Here is a 23,375-nt window from a genome sequence, read left to right as displayed (position 1 = left end):
ACCAACTGAACTACAGTTTGTACAATGATCGTTTTTTCCCCCCTTTTCTTTTAGACATTTGAAATAATATCTTACTCTACAAGTAAATTACTGTTTTTTTTTTTTTTTTTTTTAATCACGTTCTCTAATTTTCTGCTAGGTTTCTTGGTAGGGGACAATGTTAAATTGTGTTACCATGAATTTTTTTCTTTACAGGAAACTACTGACAATTAAAAAGTGGATATTTGTAGAAATATCAGCATTAAATTCTCACACCTTGTAGTGTCATGACCATAAACATAAATCTAATAATGGCTAAATGTTCTGTAAAACCGTCAACTCTGTAACTTTGATAAAGGCATATAGCTACTGTGTAACCAACATTTATTTAATTTTCTTAATTGAGTTTGTGATAGCACAATGCAACTTCTTTTCAAACACTCTTTGTCTGATAGAATGTTTAAAATCTTTTTAAAATTTACTTTAAAAATCACTTTTTTGAAATGGAAAAATACCATAATGACCATGAAATACCATGAAATGACCATAATAATAATAAAATAATAATAACCACCATCCATTTATCATTATTTATATTTTCAACTCCACTCCTGGAGCTTTTGGAAAACCGAAGACAGCATCTCTCATCCCTGCTGAGAAAAACAGTTGAACCCTCCGAAATTCCAATGGTTTTAATGGCAGCTGTATTTGTTTTAATTGAAACTCTAATGATACCTGTGGGTCTCTACTAATAATGTGTGCTGGCTTCTATTGGTGGCATGTTATTATCACCAATGTCTATCACTGAGGACCAATACATATCTGTAATTGAAACCAATACAAACCATTAAAGTCGCCATGAAATCAAAATTAAAATGTAGCTGCTTTTAGTCTATATTTATTCCCTTTAAGGTCATCAATATGCTAGTGTACTTCCAAATGCTGACAAAATTATTTTTCAGGAGATATAACATTTAAAATCAGCAGTCTCTCTTCCGGCTTGACAGACACTACATCACAGTCATGACGACACAAAGCGCCTGAGAAACTTTGTCCAATCAAATGCTTTCTCGAACAAGAACACTCCCTCCCCTAGCGTGTCTGGCTGTGTTCTAACTGCCGCTGATCATGCCTTCGCCAGGTACTTCGAAAGGAGCACAATCCATGTTATTGGGTCAATTCCAAACAGATTTTACGATAAGAATCCCTAAAAAATGAGTTTTGACTTACCATTATCACCTTTCAGCCTTCTGAAGCTCTCACAGTTGTGGGTCATTGTCTTCGTATAGAATAGGGCATTGGAATGATGACTTCTAAATAAGATACGCTGATGCCGAAGCTGGACAAAAGGAAACTCGCTGGAGTTTATTTATATTTTTCTGCAGACAGAGGTTTCTTGGATAAACCGCTCGAGTAAGTGTTCGTTATTCTTTATGCTTAGTGTATTGTGATTCAAAGCGAGGACAAATGAGCTTCTGCTTACTTGTTTCACATTCATCTGTATTTGCACAATTTTCTCTTTCGAAAAGCCATTTCACTCAGAAATACGTCACAATACAGTTAAGTCGGTCATCACTTCCTAATGGAATGTGGCCCAAAACTATACCAGACTGTGTGTTACAGAAGGCATGCTTCTTCTGTCACCTTTTGTCTGTGATTCTCAGAGATCAGTTCCAATCTTTGATTGGTGGCCATTGTTTATGACTGAATCCTTTTTTGAGTCAAGTGAGCATCCAGTGCCTATCTGGATGTTAACCCTAGAATGCATATGTGGTTTGAAAAAGACCCAGGTGAAAGCTAGATGCTTGTTCTTTATGAAACTACTTTTTACATTTACATACAGTACATACATAGCCCCAGTAAGTACTTGAAATGTATTAAAACATGATCTGTCAAAATAAAATTAAAAATACTAGATCTGAGACTGATATTAGGGAAAGTATCAGTACAAGATTTGCCAGATTATAAAATAAAAAAGAAATGAGTTTTAAACGGATCCCCCATATATTTACCTTTTGTCCCATTCTTTTTTTATGAATTACTAAATTAGTATTATTAATGCCTGTGTTTAAAAGAAAAAATATTTTTGTAGTTATTGCTGCTAAAAAAAAAAAACTGCATATAAATGTGGGTAGAAACAAAACATTATTTAAATTGTTAGACCAGAGGCCACACTGTAAAAAAATGCTGTAAATTTATGGCAAAATTCCTTCATCACCGATCCTCCACCAAATTTCACAGTGGGTGTGAGACACTGTGGCTTGTAGGCCTCTTCAGGTCTCCGTCTAATCATTAGACGACCAGGTGGAGGATTGGTGATGATCTGTGGGTGCTTCAGCAAGGCTGGAATCAGGCAGATTCATCTTTGTGAAGGACACATGAATCAAGCCACGTACAGGTTATCCTGGAAGAAAACTTGCTTCCTTCTGCTCTGACAATGTTCCCCGACTCTGAGGATTGGTTTTTCCAGCAAGACAATGCTCCATGCCACACAGCCAGGTCAATCAAGGTGTGGATGGAGGAGCACCAGATCAAGACCCTGTCAAGGCCAGCCCAATCTCCAGACCTGAACCCCATTGAAAACCTCTGGAATGTGATCAAGATGAAGATGGATGGCCACAAGCCATCAGACAAAGCCGAGCTGCTTGAATTTTTGCGCCAGGAGAAGCATAAAGTCACCCAACAGCAATGTGAAAGACTGGTAGAGAGCATGCCAAGACACATGAAAGCTGTGATTGAAAATCAGGGTTATTCCACCAAATATTGATTTCTGAACTCTTCCTAAGTTAAATCACTAGTATTGTGTTGTTTATAAATGAATATGAACTTGTTTTCTTTGCATTATTTGAAGTCTGAAAACACTGCATCTTTTTTGTTATTTTGACCAGTTGTCATTTGCTGTAAATAAATGCTTTAAATGACAATATTTTTATTTGGAATTTGGGATAAATGTTGTCAGTACTTTATAAAATAAAACAAAAATGTTCAGTTTACTCAAACATATACCTATAAATAGTAAATCCAGAGAAACTGATCATTTTGCAGTGGTCTCTTAATTTTTATCCAGAGCTGTATATAAACTCAGACAAAAAAAGAAACGTCCTCTCATTTTCAACTGCTTTTATTTTCAGCAAACTTAACATGTTTAAATATTTGTATGAACATTAAAAGATTCAACAACTAAGACATAAACTGAACATGTTTCACAGACATGTGACTAACAGAAATGGAATAATGTGTCCCTGAACAAAGGGGGGGTTCAAAATCAAAAGTAACAGTCAGTATCTGGTGTGGCCACCAGCTGCATTAAGTACTGCAGTGCATCTCCTCCTCATGGACTGCACCAGATTTGCCAGTTCTTGCTGTGAGATGTTACCCCACTCTTCCACAAAGGCACTTGCAAGTCCCCGGACATTTCTGGGGGGAATGGCCCTAGCCCTCACCCTCCCATCCAACAGGTCCCAGACGTGCTCAATGGGATTGAGATCTGGGCTCTTCGCTGGCCATGGCAGAACACTGACATTCCTGTCTTGCAGGAAATCACACACAGAACAAGCAGTATGGCTGGTGGCATTGTCATGCTGGAGGGTCATGTCAGCATGAGCCTGCAGGAAGGGTACCACATGAGGGAGGAGGATGTCTTCCCTGTAACGCACAGCGTTGAGATTGCCTGCAATGAGAACAAGCTCAGTCCGATGATGCTGTGACACACCGCCCCAGACCATGACGGACCCTCCACCTCCAAATTGATCCGGCTCCAGAGTACAGACTCGGTGTAAGGCTCATTCCTTCGATGATAAACGCAAGTCTGACCATCACCCCTGGTGAGACAAAACCGGGACTCGTCAGTGAAGAGCACTTTTTGCCAGTCCTGTCTGGGTTTTTAGGTTTTATTTTTCGTTCACATTTTTCATTATTGTTCATTATCATATTTGATTCTTTTTCAAAACATTTCAGAGAGGTTGACTTACAACAATGGATGAAAATAGTGAAGTAGGCATTTAATTAAATAAAGAAAATCGATAACAGTAAATTACATTTGAATGCATTATAATGAACAGATGAGAAAACATTCAAGAATACACTACCTTCCTACCATAATATATTATCTTAATATTTAATTACATTAGTCGCTGTCTGATAGTTATTCACCTTATTCAGCCCCACACCTTTTCCATGCTCCACTCTTCCGAATTTCGTCATCTAACTTCCTGTTTGTATTGACTCTTCTCAGTAGCTTCAATCTAAATGGATTACGTGTGGGAGCACAGAAAGTATTTTTCTCCAAGAGTTGATGGTGTGAGTCTACAGCACCCCTTTACTACATGAAAATGCTCGTGAGGTGTTTTCTGTCACTGTACAAGTTTGTTTTCCAACACTCATGGAGGTAAATTGGTCCTGGCAGATCACATTCAGACAGATATGACAATGCACTTTTTCATAATACAAACATTTAATTGTTATACATATAATTCTGCTTAATTTTTATGTTTCAACTTGTTAATAATTTGTGTTAAAATGTGTTCTGAAATTTCAGTGACAGCTTATATTACACATGCAAGTTCAACATTACAATTGTACTTTTTAAAATTAAATTGTCCCTACATTTTTAGAGGCTTAAATGTGATTAAAATGGTTGTAAACGGAATATAAAATAAAACACACTTCACATGTACAATCGAAGTCAGAAGTTTACATACACCTTAACCAAATACATTTAAACTCAGTTTTTCACAATTCCTGACATTTACTTGTAGAAAACATTCCCTGTCTTAGGTCAGTTAGGATCACTACTTTATTTTAAGAATGTGATATATCAGGATAATAGAAGAGAGAATGATTTATTTCAGCTTTTATTTCTTTCATCATATTCCCAGTGGGTCAGAAGTTTACATACACTTTGTTAGTATTTGGTAGCATTGCCTTTAAATTGTTTAATTTGGGTCAAATATTTTGGGAAGCCTTCCACAAGCTTCTCACAATACAGTGCATCCAGAAAGTATTCACAGCACTTCACTTTTTCCACATTTTGTTATGTTACAGCCTTATTCCAAAATGGATTAAATTCATTATTTTCCTCAAAATTCTACAAACAATACCCCATAATGACAACGTGAAAGAAGTTTATTTGAAATCTTTGCAAATTTATAAAAATTAAAAAAAAACGAAAAAAAAAAAAAAAATCACATAAGTATTCACAGCCTTTGCCATGATACTTGATTGGAGTCCACCTGTGGTAAATTCAGTTGATTGGACATGATTTGGAAAGGCACACACCTGTCTATATAAGGTCCCACAGTTAACAGTGCATGTCAGAGCACAAACCAAGCCATGAAGTCCAAGGAATTGTCTGTAGACCTCCGAGACAGGATTGTATCGAGGCACAGATCTGGGGAAGGGTACAGAAAAATTTCTGCAGCATTGAAGGTCCCAATGAGCACAATGGCCTCCATCATCCGTAAATGGAAGAAGTTTGGAACCACCAGGACTCTTCCTAGAGCTGGCCGCCTGGCCAAACTGAGCGATCGGGGGAGAAGGGCCTTAGTCAGGGAGGTGACCAAGAACCCGATGGTCAATCTGACAGAGCTCCAGCGTTTCTCTGTGGAGAGAGGAGAACCTTCCAGAAGAACAACCATCTCTGCAGCACTCCACCAATCAGGCCTGTATGGTAGAGTGGCCAGACGGAAGCCACTCCTTAGTAAAAGGCACATGATAGCCCGCCTGGAGTTTGCCAAAAGGCACCTGAAGGACTCTCAGACCATGAGAAACAAAGATTGAACTCTTTGGCCTAAATGGCAAGCGTCATGTCTGGAGGAAACCAGGCACTGCTCATCACCTGGCCAATACCATCCCTACAGTGAAGCATGGTGGTGGCAGCATCACTCTCCAGTGGGGATGTTTTTCAGTGGCAGGAATTGGGAGACTAGTCAGGATAGAGGGAAAGATGAATGCAGCAATGTACAGAGACATCCTTGATGAAAACCTGCTCCAGAGCGCTCTGGACCTCAGACTGGGGCGACGGTTCATCTTCCAACAGGACAATGACCCTAAGCACACAGCCAAGATAACAAAGGAGTGGCTATGGGACAACTCTGTGAATGTCCTTGAGTGGCCCAGCCAGAGTCCAGACTTGAACCCGATTGAACATCTCTGAAGAGATCTGAAAATGGCTGTGCACCAACGCTCCCCATCCAACCTGATGGAGCTTGAGAGGTCCTGCAAAGAAGATTGCCCAAAAATAGGTGTGCTAAGCTTGTAGCATCATACTCAAAAAGACTTGAGGCTGTAATTGGTGCCAAAGATGCTTCGACAAAGTATTGAGCAAAGGCTGTGAATACTTATGTACATGTGTGTTGTGTGTGGTTTTTTTTTTTTTTTTTTTATAAATTTGCAAAGATTTCAAAAAATTCTTTCACGTTGTCATTATAGGGTATTGTTTGTAGAATTGAGGAAAATAATGAATTTAATCCATTTTGGAATAAGGCTGTAACATAACAAAATGTGGAAAAAGTGAAGCGCTGTGAATACTTTCTGGATGCACTGTAAGTTGCTGGAATTTTGGCCCATTCCTCCAGACAGAAGTCAGGTTTGTAGGCCTCCTTGCTCACACATGCCTTTTCAGTTCTGCTCACAAATTTTCTGTCGGATTGAGGTCAGGGCTTTGTGATGGCCACTCCCATACCTTGATTATGTTGTCCTTAAGCAATTTTGCCTCAAATTTGGAGGTATGCTTGGGGTCATTGTCCATTTTGGAAGACCCATTTGCGACCGAGCTTTAACTTCCTGGCTGATGTCTTGAGATGTTGCTTCAATATATCCACATAATTTTCCTTCCTCATGATTCCATCTATTTTGTGAAGTGCACCTGTCCCTCCTGCAGCAAAGCACCCCCACAACATGATGCTGCCACCCCCATGCTTCACAGGGTGGGATGGTGTTCTTCGGCTTGCAAGCCTCACCCTTTATCCTCCAAACATAAAGATGGTCATTATGGCCAAACAGTTACATTTTTGTTTCATCAGACCAGAGGACATTTCTCCAAAAAGTAAGATTTCTGTCCCCATGTGTACTTGCAAACTGTAGTCTAGGCTTTTTTATGGCAGTTTTGGAGCAGTGACTTCTTCCTTGCTGAGCAGCCTTTCAGGTTATGTTGATATAGGACTCATTTTACTGTGGATATAGATACTTGTTCAGGGATTGATTTACACTTTTCGCACCAAACTATGTTCATCTCTAAGAGACAGAATGTGTCTCCTTCCTGAGCAGTATGATGGCCACACGGTCCCATGGTGTTTATACTTGCGTACTATTGTTTGTACAGATAAACGTGGTAGCTTCAGGCATTTGGAAATTGCTCCCTAGGATGAACTAGACATGTGGAGGTCCACAATTTTTTTTCTGAGGTCTTGGCTGATTTCTTTAGATTTTTCCATGATGTCAAGCAAAGAGGCACTGAGTTTGAAGGTAGGCCTTATAATACATCCACAGGTACACCTCCAATTGACTCCAATTAGCCTATCAGAAGCTAATTGCCTAAAGGCTTGACATCATTTTCTGGAATTTTCCAAGCTGCTAAAAGGCAAGTTAGTGTATGTAATCTTCTGACACACTGGAATTGTGAGATAGTCAATTAAAAGTGAAACAATCTGTCTGTAAACAATTATTGGAATAATAATATGAAATATGTGGAGTGGTTAAAAAATGAGTTTTAATGACTTCAACCTAAGTGTATGTAAACTTCTGACTTCAACTGTATGTGTGTGTGTGTGTGTGTGTGTGTGTGTGTATAAATATAGTGTCACCCCTCTCCCCATCCCGATTTAATGCTCAAAATATCTGCTTACCTTAACTATAACGCCATGGATGAATGACATGAGAAGATGGTCAGAGGTGTCTTACAGAGATATTTTTAATGACTTTGCATTGTCTCGTGGAGTTTCATGACCACAGTGGCATATCAGTATGTCAACAGCGTGAAGGTAGGATCTTGTGTATTAATGAATGAAGTACTCTTTTAAAACCTCGCCGCTCTGCTTCCAGTTACGACATCCCCTGAACACTTTAAAATACTCATGATAACTTTTGACAACTCTATATCCTGTAAATCTACTTCGCTAGCTAATTACACTTTGACATCAATGCCATAGAAATCCATATAGAACCGCTAGAATGGAAGTTCAGAGACAACATTTCCAATATGGCTGCGTGCTATACTACATATGAACGTGCATTTGATCTGCAAGCGTTTCTTTCAGCCACAGAAATTCGCTCTTGCACAATTTAAAATTAACAGTCATTCGGAGACAGACTCACTGACTGACATTCTATCGCTTAATAAATAATTACTTCTAAATACGAGGTTAACTATAGGCTAAATGTTATTGATTTGATACAGATTTGACTCATAAAATCAAAAAGAATATGATGTGTAAGTTTAACCGAGAGGTTTTCTGTTTATTGGCTACAACTGAAGAGAAACAGAGATGTCTCCACTAAACTGTATGGTAAGAAATGAATCTAACGTTAGCCTGGTTAAAGTTAATAGAATGGTTTATTGAAAGTTTATTTGATTTTTTTGTGTCTTTCAATAAATTTCTTATTTTAAAAACCCTTGATTGTGTTGGAGTCATTGGTTATTTGGAATAATTTCCTTTAATATCTGTATATTAATGGTGCTGAGCAAGTTTTTAGGGAACAGAAAAACAAGGCACAGTTTTCAATGTTGAAGCACAGAAGGGTTGCTGAAAGGATATATCAGTCCTCCAAACTGTTGTATGGCTGGTAAAGAATACATTTTCTGGAAAACCAAAAACGTACCTTAAAGCTCTGTTCTGGGAATGTTCTGGAAACCAAACAATGTTAGTTGGGGAAACTTGCTTGATTAATAATTATAGGCTAATCATGATCATGATGTAAACTCACTCTCTTCATGAAGAGGAAATAACATAATATTAGATTACTATAGCGTGTCCTTTAACATAACTGTTAACAGTCACATTGACTGGCTGCTGCATTATAAGTGAACACTTGACTGGGCAAACATAAGTAGCTGACTGTAAACGCGTCTCTACACGCTGCCCTATGGAAAGCCAAGAGGGTCAGAATTCACGTGTCTTGTATCACCATATTAAGCTTTGAAATGCCGTTTTCTAAACGCCGAACACAGTCACACGTTAAGTTAACGCACGTTATTTTAGTGCCTCACGTAACTTAATTAGCGCATTCATTTGCTCATGTACATAACTCCTCCTCTATCGCGTTTGAGGTATCTATGGCAAGTTGGAGGATTCAAATAATTAACAGCAACGACTGATTTTGTTTCACAGTGCAAACGCACATTAAATGACTGCTTTTGCTGACACATAATCCATGACCTGATGTCCTTTTGTCATCACTAAATAGGTAAGGATTTTGTCTCCGCTGTCCAAAACTGTTTATTCAGCTACTACACAGAATTTGACTCATGGTTTGAGTTCAGGTTTAACAGCTAGGTGACTAACTAAACTGGCTACTGGTTTTCACAAACTTTGCAAGCTAACTAAAATAGCAAATTCTTTCAAAACATGAAAAAAAAAACAAAAAAAAAAAAACATTTTTAGTGATTCCAAACTCCTGAAGAGTGTGTGTGTTGCAAGAATTGGAAAAGCATTGATGTACTCATTCTCATAACTACTTTTACATTTTCAGAATTGAAACCATGCATTGGAGTCTGGATTGGGCAAGGGGGAGACTTCTAAATGCTCAGGCTGCAGATTAAATAATCCATGGGAAAACAGAGTTTATTCGGTTGGTTCAGAATTTAGACAGAAGAACACATGAAGGAAAACGACATCACACTGAAATGAAATTCATTCAAAGATTAAAATAAAAATGCTTTTCTTGAGGTTGTTCTAAATAGTAATTATTGAGACAATCATAATATCATTCAAAAATCATATAGTTCATGGAATAATTATTTAGTTTGCTTTACTACTTACTCAATAGTCTAATACAAAGCATAGCAGAATAATATTTCTTCAGACGGATCTGGGTATCGACCGCCATTGATTAGTGGATCACAAGGTGCACCATCTTCTGCCATTACTCGGAGTCAGCTGTCATTTCAGAGGTCTTGAAGTTTTACAGTACCACAGATGGCAGATACTCTCCACACATCTTTATCTACAATCAAAAGACGATTAGGGTAAGTTGTCAGTGTATTACATACACTGTAAATAGTGGTAACCTGCAATGTTTGCTTGCTCTTTATTAATTAACCCATAAAAATTTTTCTGTTGGTGTAACAATGTATTGAGGCTGATTCAGTCATGTTAAGTCATATTTTTGAGTTTAATAAAATGAATTAATTTTCATTTTACTACATGCACACATTTTAGATTAACAATTTTTTGTCAGTAAAAAAATATTTATACAACAGCTAGTTCCGGTCTTCTAATCTGATTCACACACTTGAATATTTAGTTTTTGCATCACATACCTCAAACGCGATAGAGGAGTTGTGTACATGAGCAAATAAATGCGCTAATTAAGTTAAGTGAGGCGCTAAAATAACGCGCGTTAACTTAACGCGTGACTGTGTACGGCGTTTAGAATACGGCGATACAAAACACATGAATTCTGACCCTCTTGGCTTTCCATACTGCCGTTATCAACACGCGCGTCTTAAACCACCAACAAGCAGCAGATGAAGTACGTTTCCCACGGTTGTATTTCCGGTCTTAATATATTTAAACCACCTCTGTTCACAATAGTCTGTTCGCACATTTTCATTGTAAACCATATGACGTTTCAGATGCTCCGTTTCTCCGCGTCGAGAAAAAAATGCAGTGTTTTTTATTATAATAAAACAGCTATACACCTTCCACGTGGAACCAGTCTTGGACGAATGGGAAACAAAAAGTAGGAACGCTAATTAAATGAAACTAGGCCTGTTTATGGAAGACAAATTCATCTCACATACGACTTCATAGGAGTCTTTACAGTGCGTACAGTGACTTTTGGTTCACCTGGGGAAAATATATCTCTTTTACAAGAGAAAGCATTTTATGAAAACTGTTGTATAAAAGCTTACTTTGTTGTTTTGTCCAAGAGCTTGTTTTGTTGTTGTCAAGTTCACAGCGCTCCTCTTACAAGTACTGCTGATGATTCAATTGGTGCTCTGTAACACGCATACTCGAGAAAAGTGGGAGTGGAGTTTAAGAGGGCAATTCTAACTAAACATTTGCTGCTCCTTGCTGTTTTATTATTAATGTTAAATATGTAATGTCTGATAATACACATTATTCTGAGTTAAATACAAACTGTTATAATGAGCATGGTGAATGGCGTGGCCAGCAGGAAGCGTCACTGCCTAAAGCAAACTACTTTTTGATGCGAAAGCTAAGCATCTGCGTACCATCGAATGCTAGACTTTAAAAAGTATACTTCATTTGACTGTTTGCTAGGGCTGGGCAATATGGCCAAAACTATTATCACAATATTTTTTTCATATCATTCAATATTGATATTTATCATAATATATACAGGTGAATCTCAATAAATTAGAATGTCGTGGAAAAGTTCATTTATTTCAGTAATTCAACTCAAATTGTGAAACTCGTGTATTAAATAAATTCAATGCACACAGACTGAAGTAGTTTAAGTCTTTGGTTCTTTTAATTGTGATGATTTTGGCTCACATTTAACAAAAACACACCAATTCACCATCTCAACAAATTAGAATACATCATAAGACCAATAAAAAAAAAAAAAAAAAAAAAAAAACATTTTTAGTGAATTGTTGGCCTTCTGGAAAGTATGTTCATTTACTGTATATGTACTCAATACTTGGTAGGGGCTCCTTTTGCTTTAGTTACTGCCTCAATTCGGCGTGGCATGGAGGTGATCAGTTTGTGGCACTGCTGAGGTGGTATGGAAGCCCAGGTTTCAGCTCATCTGTATTTTTTGGTCTCTTGTTTCTCATTTTCCTCTTGACAATACCCCATAGATTCTCTATGGGGTTCAGGTCTGGTGAGTTTGCTGGCCAGTCAAGCACAGCAACACCATGGTCATTTAACCAACTTTTGGTGCTTTTGGCAGTGTGGGCAGGTGCCAGATCCTGCTGGAAAATGAAATCAGCATCTTTAAAAAGCTGGTCAGCAGAAGGAAGCATGAAGTGCTCCAAAATTTCTTGGTAAACGGGTGCAGTGACTTTGGTTTTCAAAAAACACAATGGATCAACACCAGCAATGACATTGCACCCCAAATCATTACAGACTGTGGAAACTTAACACTGGACTTCAAGCAACTTGGGCTATGAGCTTCTCCACCCTTCCTCCAGACTCTAGGACCTTGGTTTCCAAATGAAATACAAAACTTGCTCTCATCTGAAAAGAGGACTTTGGACCACTGGGCAACAGTCCAGTTCTTCTTCTCCTTAGCCCAGGTAAGACGCCTCTGACGTTGTCTGTGGTTCAGGAGTGGCTTAACAAGAGGAATAAGACAACTGTAGCCAAATTCCTTGACACGTCTGTGTGTGGTGGCTCTTGATGCCTTGACCCCAGCCTCAGTCCATTCCTCGTGAAGTTCACCCAAATTCTTGAATCGATTTTAGTTGACAATCCTCATAAGGCTGCGGTTCGCTCGGTTGGTTGTGCATCTTTTTCTTCCACACTTTTTCCTTCCACTCAACTTTGTTAACATGCTTGGATACAGCACTCTGTGAACAGCCAGCTTCTTTGGCAATGAATGTTTGTGGCTTACCCTCCTTGTGAAGGGTGTCAATGATTGTCTTCTGGACAACTGTCAGATCAGCAGTCTTCCCCATGATTGTGTAGCCTAGTGAACCAAACTGAGAGACCATTTTGAAGGCTCAGGAAACCTTTGCAGGTGTTTTGAGTTGATTAGCTGATTGGCATGTCACCATATTCTAATTTGTTGAGATAGTGAATTGGTGGGTTTTTGTTAAATGTGAGCCAAAATCATCACAATTAAAAGAACCAAAGACTTAAACTACTTCAGTCTGTGTGCATTGAATTTATTTAATACACGAGTTTCACAATGAGTTGAATTACTGAAATAAATGAACTTTTCCACGACATTCTAATTTATTGAGATGCACCTGTACTTCACTCCATTAATGGGGGAGGAAATGGAATCCACTTGTTTGTTAGACTTCAAGAATGAATTAAACATGATTTGTTCATTTCCAATTAAACTCCATAGGGTAAGCTACCTTTAAAGTATACTCCATTTAGGATATAATCCTACATAAGATGCGTAACCTCTTTTTAATGAAATTTCACCCATTTCATCATCTTCAGCTGATGTTTGACTCTACTGAAAGACTTCCTTGTGACATCCGCACTCCGGCTCAGTAGGTGCCGATAATGCACAATAAACAGGATTGCCAACCGCCAATAAACATCTCAAGAAGAAGAAACACTTTATTGCCTGTGACAGCGCTATGGATCATTACAAAAATGTTCAACTAGGGGGCCTGGGTACCTCAGCAGTTAAAAGACGCTGACTACCACACCTGGAGCCGCAAGTTCGAAACCAGGGTGTGCTGAGTGACTCCAGTCAGGCTTCCTAAGCAACCAATTGGCCCGGTTGCTAGGGTGGGTAGAGTTACGTTGGGTTAACCTCCTCATGGTTGCTATAATGTGGTTCTCGCTCTCGGTGGGGCGTGTGGTGATTTGTGCGTGGATGCCGCGGAGAATAGTGTGAGCCTCCACATGCACTAGGTCTCCGCGGTAACGCGCTCAAGCCACGTGATAAGATGCGCGGATTGACTGTCTCAGACGTGGAGGCAACTGAGATTCGTCCTCTGCCACCTGTATTGAGGCGAATCACTATGCCACCATGAGGACTTGGAGTGCATTGGGAATTGGGCATGCCAAATTGGGGAGAAAATCCCCAATGCTATAGTGTTGACATCAGAGTTGTTGTTGTGTTCAGTCAAAAGCTGTATTGCTTTGTCAATAGTGTCTTGTTCGGTACACAACATCACATTAGCCAGATAGCTACCTAGCGGCTACCGAGCCTCATTGCGGGTTTTCATGACAGCAGGGCTATGTAGAGCTGCTAGCCTGCCAACACTTCCTAACTGGCTGATTTCATGACTGTGATTCAGTTTGCTGTGTGTATTACTTTACCAAACTGCTTGTGTTTTTAGCGACCCGTACCTGATCGCCTAGATGTAGAACATAGGCCAAATATCGAAATTATTCAAAAGCTTATCATTGATATCAAAAATATATTTTTTTCTCGAAATATTAATAGCGTTTTTATCACCCAGTCCTTCTGTGCACGCATACATATGTGGTTGGCACACGTGCTACGACTGCTATGGGACATTGTCCTATTTCTCTTCAGGAGTTTATACCTATAAAGATAGTCCTTTATAGTCCTTCAGACTCGAGGTATACAAATCCAGGTATCTCCTGACCTCCTCACACATGTGCTCTTGACATGCACATCCCCTATTGTTGTTTCTACCTTCAGGCCGCTGATGTTTAACGGCAATTACGTCTTCTTTAAGTGCTTCTTTGTGACAGCACAGGCTCAGCGATGAGTGTTGCTACCTTGTGAACCCACAAATTACTGTAAATAATTCCAGGTGCATGCGCATTCTGTGCTTTCAGAGTGAGCGCGGTTAGAAAAATTGGGCAGCACATTTACTTCGAGCACTCTGCGAATGACGAAATATGCATCACGTGTGCGGTGCGCAGACGCATTGCGTTCACGTCGGACCGAAGTTTACTTTGGGTTTTAGTTATCGTATCGGCAAACCCTACTTTTGGTCAACCTCTAAAAACAACAGTGTCCACATTCATGGGCTCGGACAGTGTCAATGCAAGATAACAGTGTCCTTTTTCACTCGGTTTACTTAACGGTCCACTTAAGGGGGTCTCAGTTTGGTCCTTTAAAAGAAGACTCAAGTGTGAAATTTGATGATCCAGCTTTGCTACCTTCTGAATCCATTTCTAGTGAAAAGTAAACATTGTAGGAATTAAATATTTGCTTGCTTATGTCTAAAGCACACTTTAGATCATTAATTAGACATGGCGTCATGTCTTTTTCTTTTCGCAATATGTACACTACAGTTTACCAGTATGTGTTTTTTGGTGTGCTTCTAAACTTCTGAGACTTAAATAACCATTGCCACAAAGAGAACACATATGGGGCCTCTCAACTGTATGTATTTTCAGGTGTTTGAGATATGTTGCCTCAAAGAACCTCTTGCCACACTGAGAACACTGGTGTGGTTTCTCTCCAGAATGTATTTTCATATGACTTAATAGATTTCCTTGATGCGTGAAACTCGTCACATTGGAGGACACACGTAAGGCCTTTCTCCACTGTAAATTCTGAAGTGATCCATAAGGTGGTCTTTGCATGTGAAACTCTTTTCACATTGAGGGCAGCAAAAAGGCTTTCTGACTACTCTTTTTATCTGAGAGATGACCTTTCCAGTCTGTGAGCAACTCAAAGAGATTTCTCCAGTTGTGGAATTATGAGGTTCCTGATGTTCCTCCTCCACTTCATTTGGTTCTTGACTTTCCTTCTTCACTTCCTTCAGGTCTAAAATGAACATATAAAATTGTACAAATTAAATTCAAGAGGGACAAAGTTAAAAAAAGATATAAAAGTGAGTCTCATTTAATAGTAAATATCAACAGGACTCAATCAATTTTTAAATGATCTTTAATTCAATCAAATATGGTACATGACTGTATACAAAGTTGTGACCATTTAGATTTGACTCTTTAGCAGTCCCTGTATAATTTAACTACACTACCCTTCAAAAGTTTGGAAACACCAAGAAATTTTTGTTCTGGGGGTGGGGGGGGTGCTCTCGAGCAGTGGAGAACATATTTTTTTTTAAGCTCCTGCAATCCGAGCGCTAATTTTGACAAAAGACAATTTATTACTCTATCACATAACGAAATTGACAGCGGACAAATTAATAAGCAAAATGACTTCAAACAAGACCAAGAAAGCGACTGACAAAGGGACACTGAAAGAAAAGCCTGGTAGAGGACATCGCCCATGAACAACATGGTGATGCGTAAGTGCCAGAGGCCTCGGCTGCAACAACGAACCCAATCCTCAATGCCATGGCAGCTTTATATGTGTAATGACTATCCCATTAAGCTGAAATATGTGCTACGCTAAGTACTGAGTTAACTCGAATGTCTACTGACCCGAGAAGCGAAATGCTCACCATGCAGGGAGAGATGCGAACAGAGATATCGAGCCAACGGACAACGACAGATGCTCATAGCTCCACTCTTCGAGATCTGGAAGAATCCGCTTCATATAATAAGACCTGCTGACCACCTTACAGGCAGAGGTGAAGCGATTAGGCGCTGAGGTTGAGACCCTAGCGGTGAAACATGACACTTGGAGAGTTACTCCAGACAGTGTAATCTAAGGATTATAGGACTGGCTGAAGGAACAGAAAGAAGTAATCCTAGAGAGTTCATAGCTAAGTTGTTACAGGATCTGTTAACATGGAGAAAACTCCTCTATTGGACTGAGTGCACAGATTGCTACAGAGAAGACCGGAGGAAGGTAAACCTCTGTGGCCAGGTCCACTACTTTCATATCCACGAGGAAATTCTTTAGCACGCTCGTAATAAGGGCGTACTCCTTCATGGTGAACAGAGGCTACACATATTCCATGATTATTCATCTGCAGAGTCTAAAAGTCGAGTTTCATTTGATGGGGTCAAGTGTCTCCTCAGTGATCGCAAGGGAGTCAAATACGGGATGTCATACCTGGGTCGATTTAGAGTGAGCCACAGTTGGACCATGACAGATCCTGAGGAAGCCATGAAATAGGTCAAGCAACATATTATTAAAGAGGCTTGAACTTTCACTCTCAGATAGCTGGCTAACTGCTTATATGCAAACACTTTGGGCTGGTTGGCCGACAATTAATGTTGCCCGGTTTTATGTGGCTAAGAGAACTATCAACACCAGCTAATCCTTTTGTTTTTGATTTTATGGATCCGTGTTAAATTTTGGAGAAGTTCATGCAGACTTAAATTATTAGTCTAAGGACTGCTGTCTGATCAAGATGTGAATAAAAATGACTGAGATTAGTCTTTCGTCTGCCAGTGTTGCAAAATAGCCTTGCAGGGGCTCACTGTTAATCACGTTTTGTAAGTTCTAGAGCACTGTACTGCTTTATAGTTGCCCCTAAGGAAGTTTTCTTTTATTTTGGTCCTCACTTTTGGTCGACCTCTAAAAACAACACAGTGTCCACTTTCAAGGCCTCGGACAGTGTCAATGCAAGAAATGCAAGATAACTGTGTCCTTTTTTGCTCCGTTTACTTTCCGGTCCACTTAAGGGGGTCTCAGTTTGGTCCTTTAAAAGAAGACTCAAGTGTGAAATTCGATGATCCAGATTTGCTGCCTTCTGAATCCATTTCTAGTGAAAAGTAAACATTGTAGGAATTAAATATTTGCTTGCTTATGTCTAAAGCACACTTTAGATCATTAATTAGACATGGCATCATGTCTTTTCACAAAATGAACACTACGGTTTACCATTATGTGTTTTCTTGTGTGCTTCTAAACTTCTGAGCCTTAAATAAACTTTGCCACAAACAGAACACATGTGGGGCCTCTCAATTGTATGTATTTTCAGGTGTTTTTTGAGATATGTTGCCTCAAAGAACCTCTTGCCACACAGAGAACACTGGTGTGGTTTCTCTCCAGAATGTATTTTCATATGACTTAATAGATTTCCTTGATGCGTGAAACTCTTGTCACACTGAAGGCATGTGTAAGGCCTCTCTCCAGTGTGAGTTCGCATGTGAATCTTCAGGTGTCCCTTTTGTTTGAAACTCTTTCCACATTGACCACACTTGAAAGGCCTTTCTCCTGTGTGAATCCGCATGTGATCCTTTAGGATTTCCTTATACGAGAAGCTCTTTCCACACTGAAGGCAAGTGAAAGGCCTCTCGCCAGTGTGAATTCGCATGTGGATCCTGAGGCTTCCTTTTTGAATGAAACTCTTGCCACACTGAGGACACACATAAGGCCTTTCTCCACTGTGAATTCTGAAGTGATCCATAAGGTGGTCTTTGCATGTGAAACTCTTTTCACATTGAGGGCAGCAAAAAGGCTTTTTGACTACTCTTTTTATCTGAGAGATGACCTTTCCAGTCTGTGAGCAACTCAAAGAGATTTCTCCAGTTGTGGAATTACAAGGTTCCTGATGTTCCTCCTCCACTTCATTTGGTTCTTGACTTTCATTCTTCACATCCTTCAGGTCTAAAATGAACATAAAATTGTACAAATTAAATTCAAGAAGGACAAAGGTAAAATGGATATAAAAGTGAGCCACATTTAATAGTAAAAAGCAACATAACTCAAATTTTTAAATGATCTTTAATTCAATCAAATATGGTACATGACTTGTATACAAAGCTGTGACCATTTAGATTTTACTCTTCAGCAGTCCCTGTGTAATTTAACTACACCACCCTTCAAAAGTTTGGAAACACTAAGAAATTTTTGTTCGGGGGACACTCGAGCGATGGAGAACACATATTTTTCTAAGCTCCTGCAATCAGAGCGATAATTCTGAAGAAAGAATTTATTACTCCGTATCACATAACGAAATGTACAGCGGACAAATTTATGAGCAAAATGACTTCAAACAAGACCAAGAAAGTGAATGACAAAGGGACACTGAAAGGATAGAAAGACCTGGTGGAGGACATCGCAGATGAACAACATGGCGATGTTAGTGCCAGAGGCCTCGGCTGCAACAACAAACCCAATCCTCACTGCCATAGCAGCTTTACATGTGTAAATGATTTCCCATAAAGCTGAAATATGTGCTACGCTAAGTACTGAGTTAACTCGAATGTCTACTGACCTGAGAAGCAAAATGCTCGCCTTGCAGGGAGAGATGCGAACAGAGATACGGACAACGACAGATGCTCATAGCTCCACTCTTCGAGATCTGGAAGAATCCACTTCATATAATTCAGACCTGGTGACCACCTTACAGGCAGAGGTGAAGCCAAGTTGTTACAGAATCTGTAAACATGGAGCAAACTCCTCTATTGGACTGAGTGCACAGATCGCTACAGAGAAGACCAGAGGAAGGTAAACCTCTGAGGCCACATCCACTACTTTCATATTCATGAGGAAATTCTTCAGCGCGCTCGTAATTAGGGCATCTTATTGGTGAACAGAGGCTACACATATTCCATGATTATTCAGCTGCTGAGACTAAACGTCGAGTTGCATTTGATGGGGTCAAGTGTCTCCTCGGTGATCGCTAGGGAGTCAAATATGGGATTTCATACCCGGGTCGATTTAGAGTGAGCCACAGTTGGACCATGACAGATCCTGAGGAAGCCATGAAATACATCAAGCAACATATTATTACAGAGGTTTGAACTTTCACTCTCAGATAGCTGGCTAACTGCTTATAGGCAAACACTTTGGGTTGGTTGGCCGACAATTAATGTAGCCTGGTTATATGTGGCTAAGAGAACTATCAACACCAGCTAATCCTTTTGTTTTTGATTTTATGGATCTGTGCTAAATTTTGGAGAAGTTCATGCAGACTTAAATTATTAGTCTAAGGACTGCTGTCTGATCAAGATGTGAATAAAAATGACTAAGATTAGTCTTTCGTCTGCCAGTGTTGCAAAATAGCCTTGCAGGGGCTCACTGTTAATCACGTTTTGTAAGTTCTAGAGCACTGTACTGCTTTATAGTTGCCCTTAAGGAAGTTTTCTTTTATTTTGGTCATCACTTTTGGTCGACCTCTAAAAACAGTTTAATTTTGAAGAAATTCATGCAGACTTAATTTATTAATCTAAGGCAGTGTTTCCCAACCTTTTTTTCTGCCACGTCAAACTTTTTACTACTAAAAACTTCTACGGCACACCACTATCCCACATAGGCTAACCATCGTCAATATTTTTTCCTTTTCAAGAACTTATCCTTGTTTTCTGTCCGTCTTAGTAGCGTGTTTACTTGTAATGTTTGAAATTCGGCTATGCAAAAAAAACCAAAAAACAAATCACATAGGTAGGCTACGCTCTGTGAGGTCACAGGTGGCAAGAGCGCTAAATGGGTTATGAAAAAACAACAAATTTGCTTCTCTTCTAATTTGCAGATTTGTTCTTGCAATGCCACAACAAATTACAGGGATGCAAACTCATGAGGGGCGAAAAAGGTAAGACAATCACTGGTCCACGAACATTGTTTCTGGGAATTTGTTTTTTTAAGAATAAGCTAAAAGCACCAATTCCAGCTATTTTAGTGATTCAAGTTTATTCAAGTTTATAATTGTGCAGAATTAGCTGCAAAATAAAGAGTGTTTTGGTGAGGATTGCTTCTGTTTCACAAATTTGTTCAATTTTATTAACTGATTAGTTCAGTGACCCCTTCTGGAAATGTCACTAGGTGGCAACAAATGAGCATCTTATGTGCTATGAGCGAGTCAGTGAATCATTTTGAGTTGTTCATGACCGAAATCAACCAAGAGACTTTATAGTGTTTAAGCATAAAAAGAGCAAAGCAGATCTATAGTCTTCCTTCAGTCTGAGCATTATTTTTCAACCAAAAAGACAACAACAATAGTCTAATAATAGTGAGTTTCAATAACGTCCTTACCTTCTCCTTTATTAAAACTTGCATGGCTACAAATAAACCGACTTCAGTATAAGAATTATACACACAAAGCAGACCTACAGTATTATTTTCCTACAGTAGCCTATTTAAACTGCTGAGCATGGCTTTTATCAGAAAAGACCACAATAATAGACAAATAATAATAATTTTGTGTTTCAATAATGTTCTTTCGTCATTGTAAAGTGCATTTCACATGAGTTGAGTCGAGGCGTCAATGCTCCGTACAACGCCAGCGTCAAGCGCCGCATTGCCCTCCACATGACAAGAGTTGCAGAAAGCGTCACAGAGGGGCGATTTTACTAGTTTGCCATGTAAAAATGCGGGAGGTGTGCACAATAAACATTGAAAACATGTATTTGGAAGAGAGAAAAAAGCTCGCAGTTGCTTTGATAGCAGAAAGAAATAAAAGGACTCGTTTATGTTTAGGTCTAAGCGTTTTCTTGGTGAATTTAAATTAGTTCAATAACTGGGGTCTCTGATATTCATAAACAATAAGGTAATATTTAATTAAAAGAAATTATGAGACATTCAATGTCTCTTCACACATTTGGACAGTTTTTAAATATTTCTTGTTGCTTAGTACTCTCAAAGAGTGAAGCAAAAACGTGTGTGTGGAAAACACTTTGGTGTAAAGTGACATCACTTCATAGACTTCAATGTATTCTGCAGCGCTGAAGCGAGTCATGTGAAAGACCCTTAACCCGTATAAATATCAGTCACTTTTGCACATTAATGATTGCTCTTCACAAAAGTGATCGATTATGGTTTCAAAACGGCGAATTTCTCCGAAAGGTGAAGAGTTTGGATCCCTGAAATAATTTTTTTTTCATGCATTTATTTATTTTGTGGAATTTTATAATTTTCCACGGCACACCTGACAATCTAGTGTGCCGTGGCATAGTGGTTGGGAAACACTGGTCTAAGGATTGCTGTCTGATTTTAAAAATTACTAAGATTGTGACTGCCAATGTTGCCAAACAGGATTGCAGGGGCTCACTGTTAATCACATTTTGTAAGTTCTAGAGCGCTGTACTGCTTTATAGTAGCCCTTAAGGAAGTTGTTTTTATTCTGGTCGTGTCGCACATGTGTGCGTGTTTGCAACATTAGCGACTAGACATGGGGCACTTGTTGGGGAGGGAGGGAATGGAGGGTAGGCTCGCTCTGCTTCTGATTTCGGTTGTCTGGCACTGAGATGTGGGATGACTGTAGTGGAAATTTTTGATGGTTACTAGCACTGATACCTTAGCTCCTAGTAGCCAACAGGGAATTATTTCCGCCTTGTGAAATGTGAAAGGGTTAAATCACCTGGTCCAGCGTGCTAAAGTATTCTCACATCTAAAATCACTTTCAGTAGATATTATACTCCTCCAAGAAACCCTTCTGAAAAATACAGCCCATGTTAGATTGAGAAACACATGGATCGGTCAAACCTTTCACTCTACTTTCTCAGCTAAAGCAAGAGGATTTGCAATACTCATTAAAAAGGGCATACTCTTTAAACATAAGGGCATGATTGCAGATACAAATGGCAGATTTACAATAGTAACATGTGAAATTCATTCCACCCCAGTGACTTTGGTTAATATCTATGGCCCTTATTTTGACAACCCTAAATTTTACAGACATGTTATTCCTCTCATACCTGAGACAAAACCCCAGGGTAATGTGATTTTGGGTGGGGATCTGAATTTTGTTTTGTACCCTGTTTTAGATAAATCCTCCCCACCCAAAACAAAGATGCTTAAATCAGCAGAAATATTAAAGGATTTTGTGTCAAATTCTATTGTGTTCGATCTATGGAGGGTTATCAATCCAACGGGGAGGAACTTCTTATTTTATTCTCCAGTGCATAATACATACAGTCAGATCGATTACTTTCTTGTGGATGCTAAATTACAACCATATGTACAAGTGAAGTATCATAATATTATCATTTATGACCACGCTCCTCTTACTTTCTCACTAAATTTAAAATGTAACTCAGCAGTAAGACGAAATTGTTGGAGATTTAAATCTATACTTCTCAATGACCCAGTATTTTGCACTAATCTTGAGACCCAAATAATTTTTTTAGATGAATGATCCTGAAACCTCCTCAAATCTACTATGAGATACTCTTAAGGCATATCTGAGGGGCCACATCATTTCATTTGAAGCACATAAAAATAAAGAGGAAAGAGATGCGTGATTTAGAAAAACAGATTCAATTGTTGGACAAAGAAAATGCCTCACACCCTTCTATGGATACATATAAACAAATATTGGCCATAAATTATAAATACAATAAAATTAACTCTTCTAATATAAGTAAATTATTTTTGAGCTTAAAACAGCAAAACATTTTAACTGTTAGAAGCCTCACAAACAGTTACCGAGACAGCTACGTAAGCTAGATAATGACCGGACAATACATAGTATTAAAGATAGAAATATAAGTCTCTTATTCAATCCGGAAGACATTAATAATAGATTTTATTAGTTGTATACGTTTTTATATATGTCCAGAACTACTGCGGACTCAGGGCCCATGGATGCATTCTTACAGAAATGCAATTTACCCCAATTGGATCAGAAGGACCTGGAGTCTCTGAATATGGATTTGTAAGTAGAGGAAATTAAACATGCGATTAGTACCCTGGTCCTGATGGCTTTACGGCTGAATTTTTATAATGTGTGACGTTTACTTAATATTATGCACTCTTCCTGCTTTCCAGATGATGACCTGGTCATCACCTCCTTGGAT

The 23,375-nt window shown here is 39.0% G+C and overlaps 1 protein-coding gene across 13 annotated transcripts in view; it reads right to left on the bottom strand.

The window, feature by feature from the left end:
- LOC127440859 (gastrula zinc finger protein XlCGF49.1-like) overlaps positions 1 to 23,375 on the bottom strand; it is a 61,090-nt gene that overhangs the window by 28,611 nt on the left and 9,104 nt on the right. For 2 of the 13 annotated variants that reach the window (XM_051697876.1, XM_051697875.1), the window contains 2 exons: positions 17,518 to 18,246; positions 15,651 to 17,398 (listed from right to left, as the gene is read on the bottom strand). The exons of 2 other annotated variants lie outside the window; for them this stretch is intronic. In XM_051697876.1, the coding sequence (XP_051553836.1) occupies positions 17,325 to 17,398; positions 17,518 to 18,246 (803 nt within the window). In that variant the 3' untranslated portion in view covers positions 15,651 to 17,324. 9 more of the 13 variants (XR_007897207.1, XR_007897209.1, XM_051697873.1 and 6 more) reach the window with 8 other exon arrangements.

Source organism: Myxocyprinus asiaticus, chromosome 5 (genome assembly GCF_019703515.2).
Source record: "Myxocyprinus asiaticus isolate MX2 ecotype Aquarium Trade chromosome 5, UBuf_Myxa_2, whole genome shotgun sequence".
NCBI classification, from domain to species: Eukaryota; Metazoa; Chordata; class Actinopteri; order Cypriniformes; family Catostomidae; genus Myxocyprinus; species Myxocyprinus asiaticus.
This window is presented reverse-complemented; position numbering and strand designations above follow the sequence as displayed.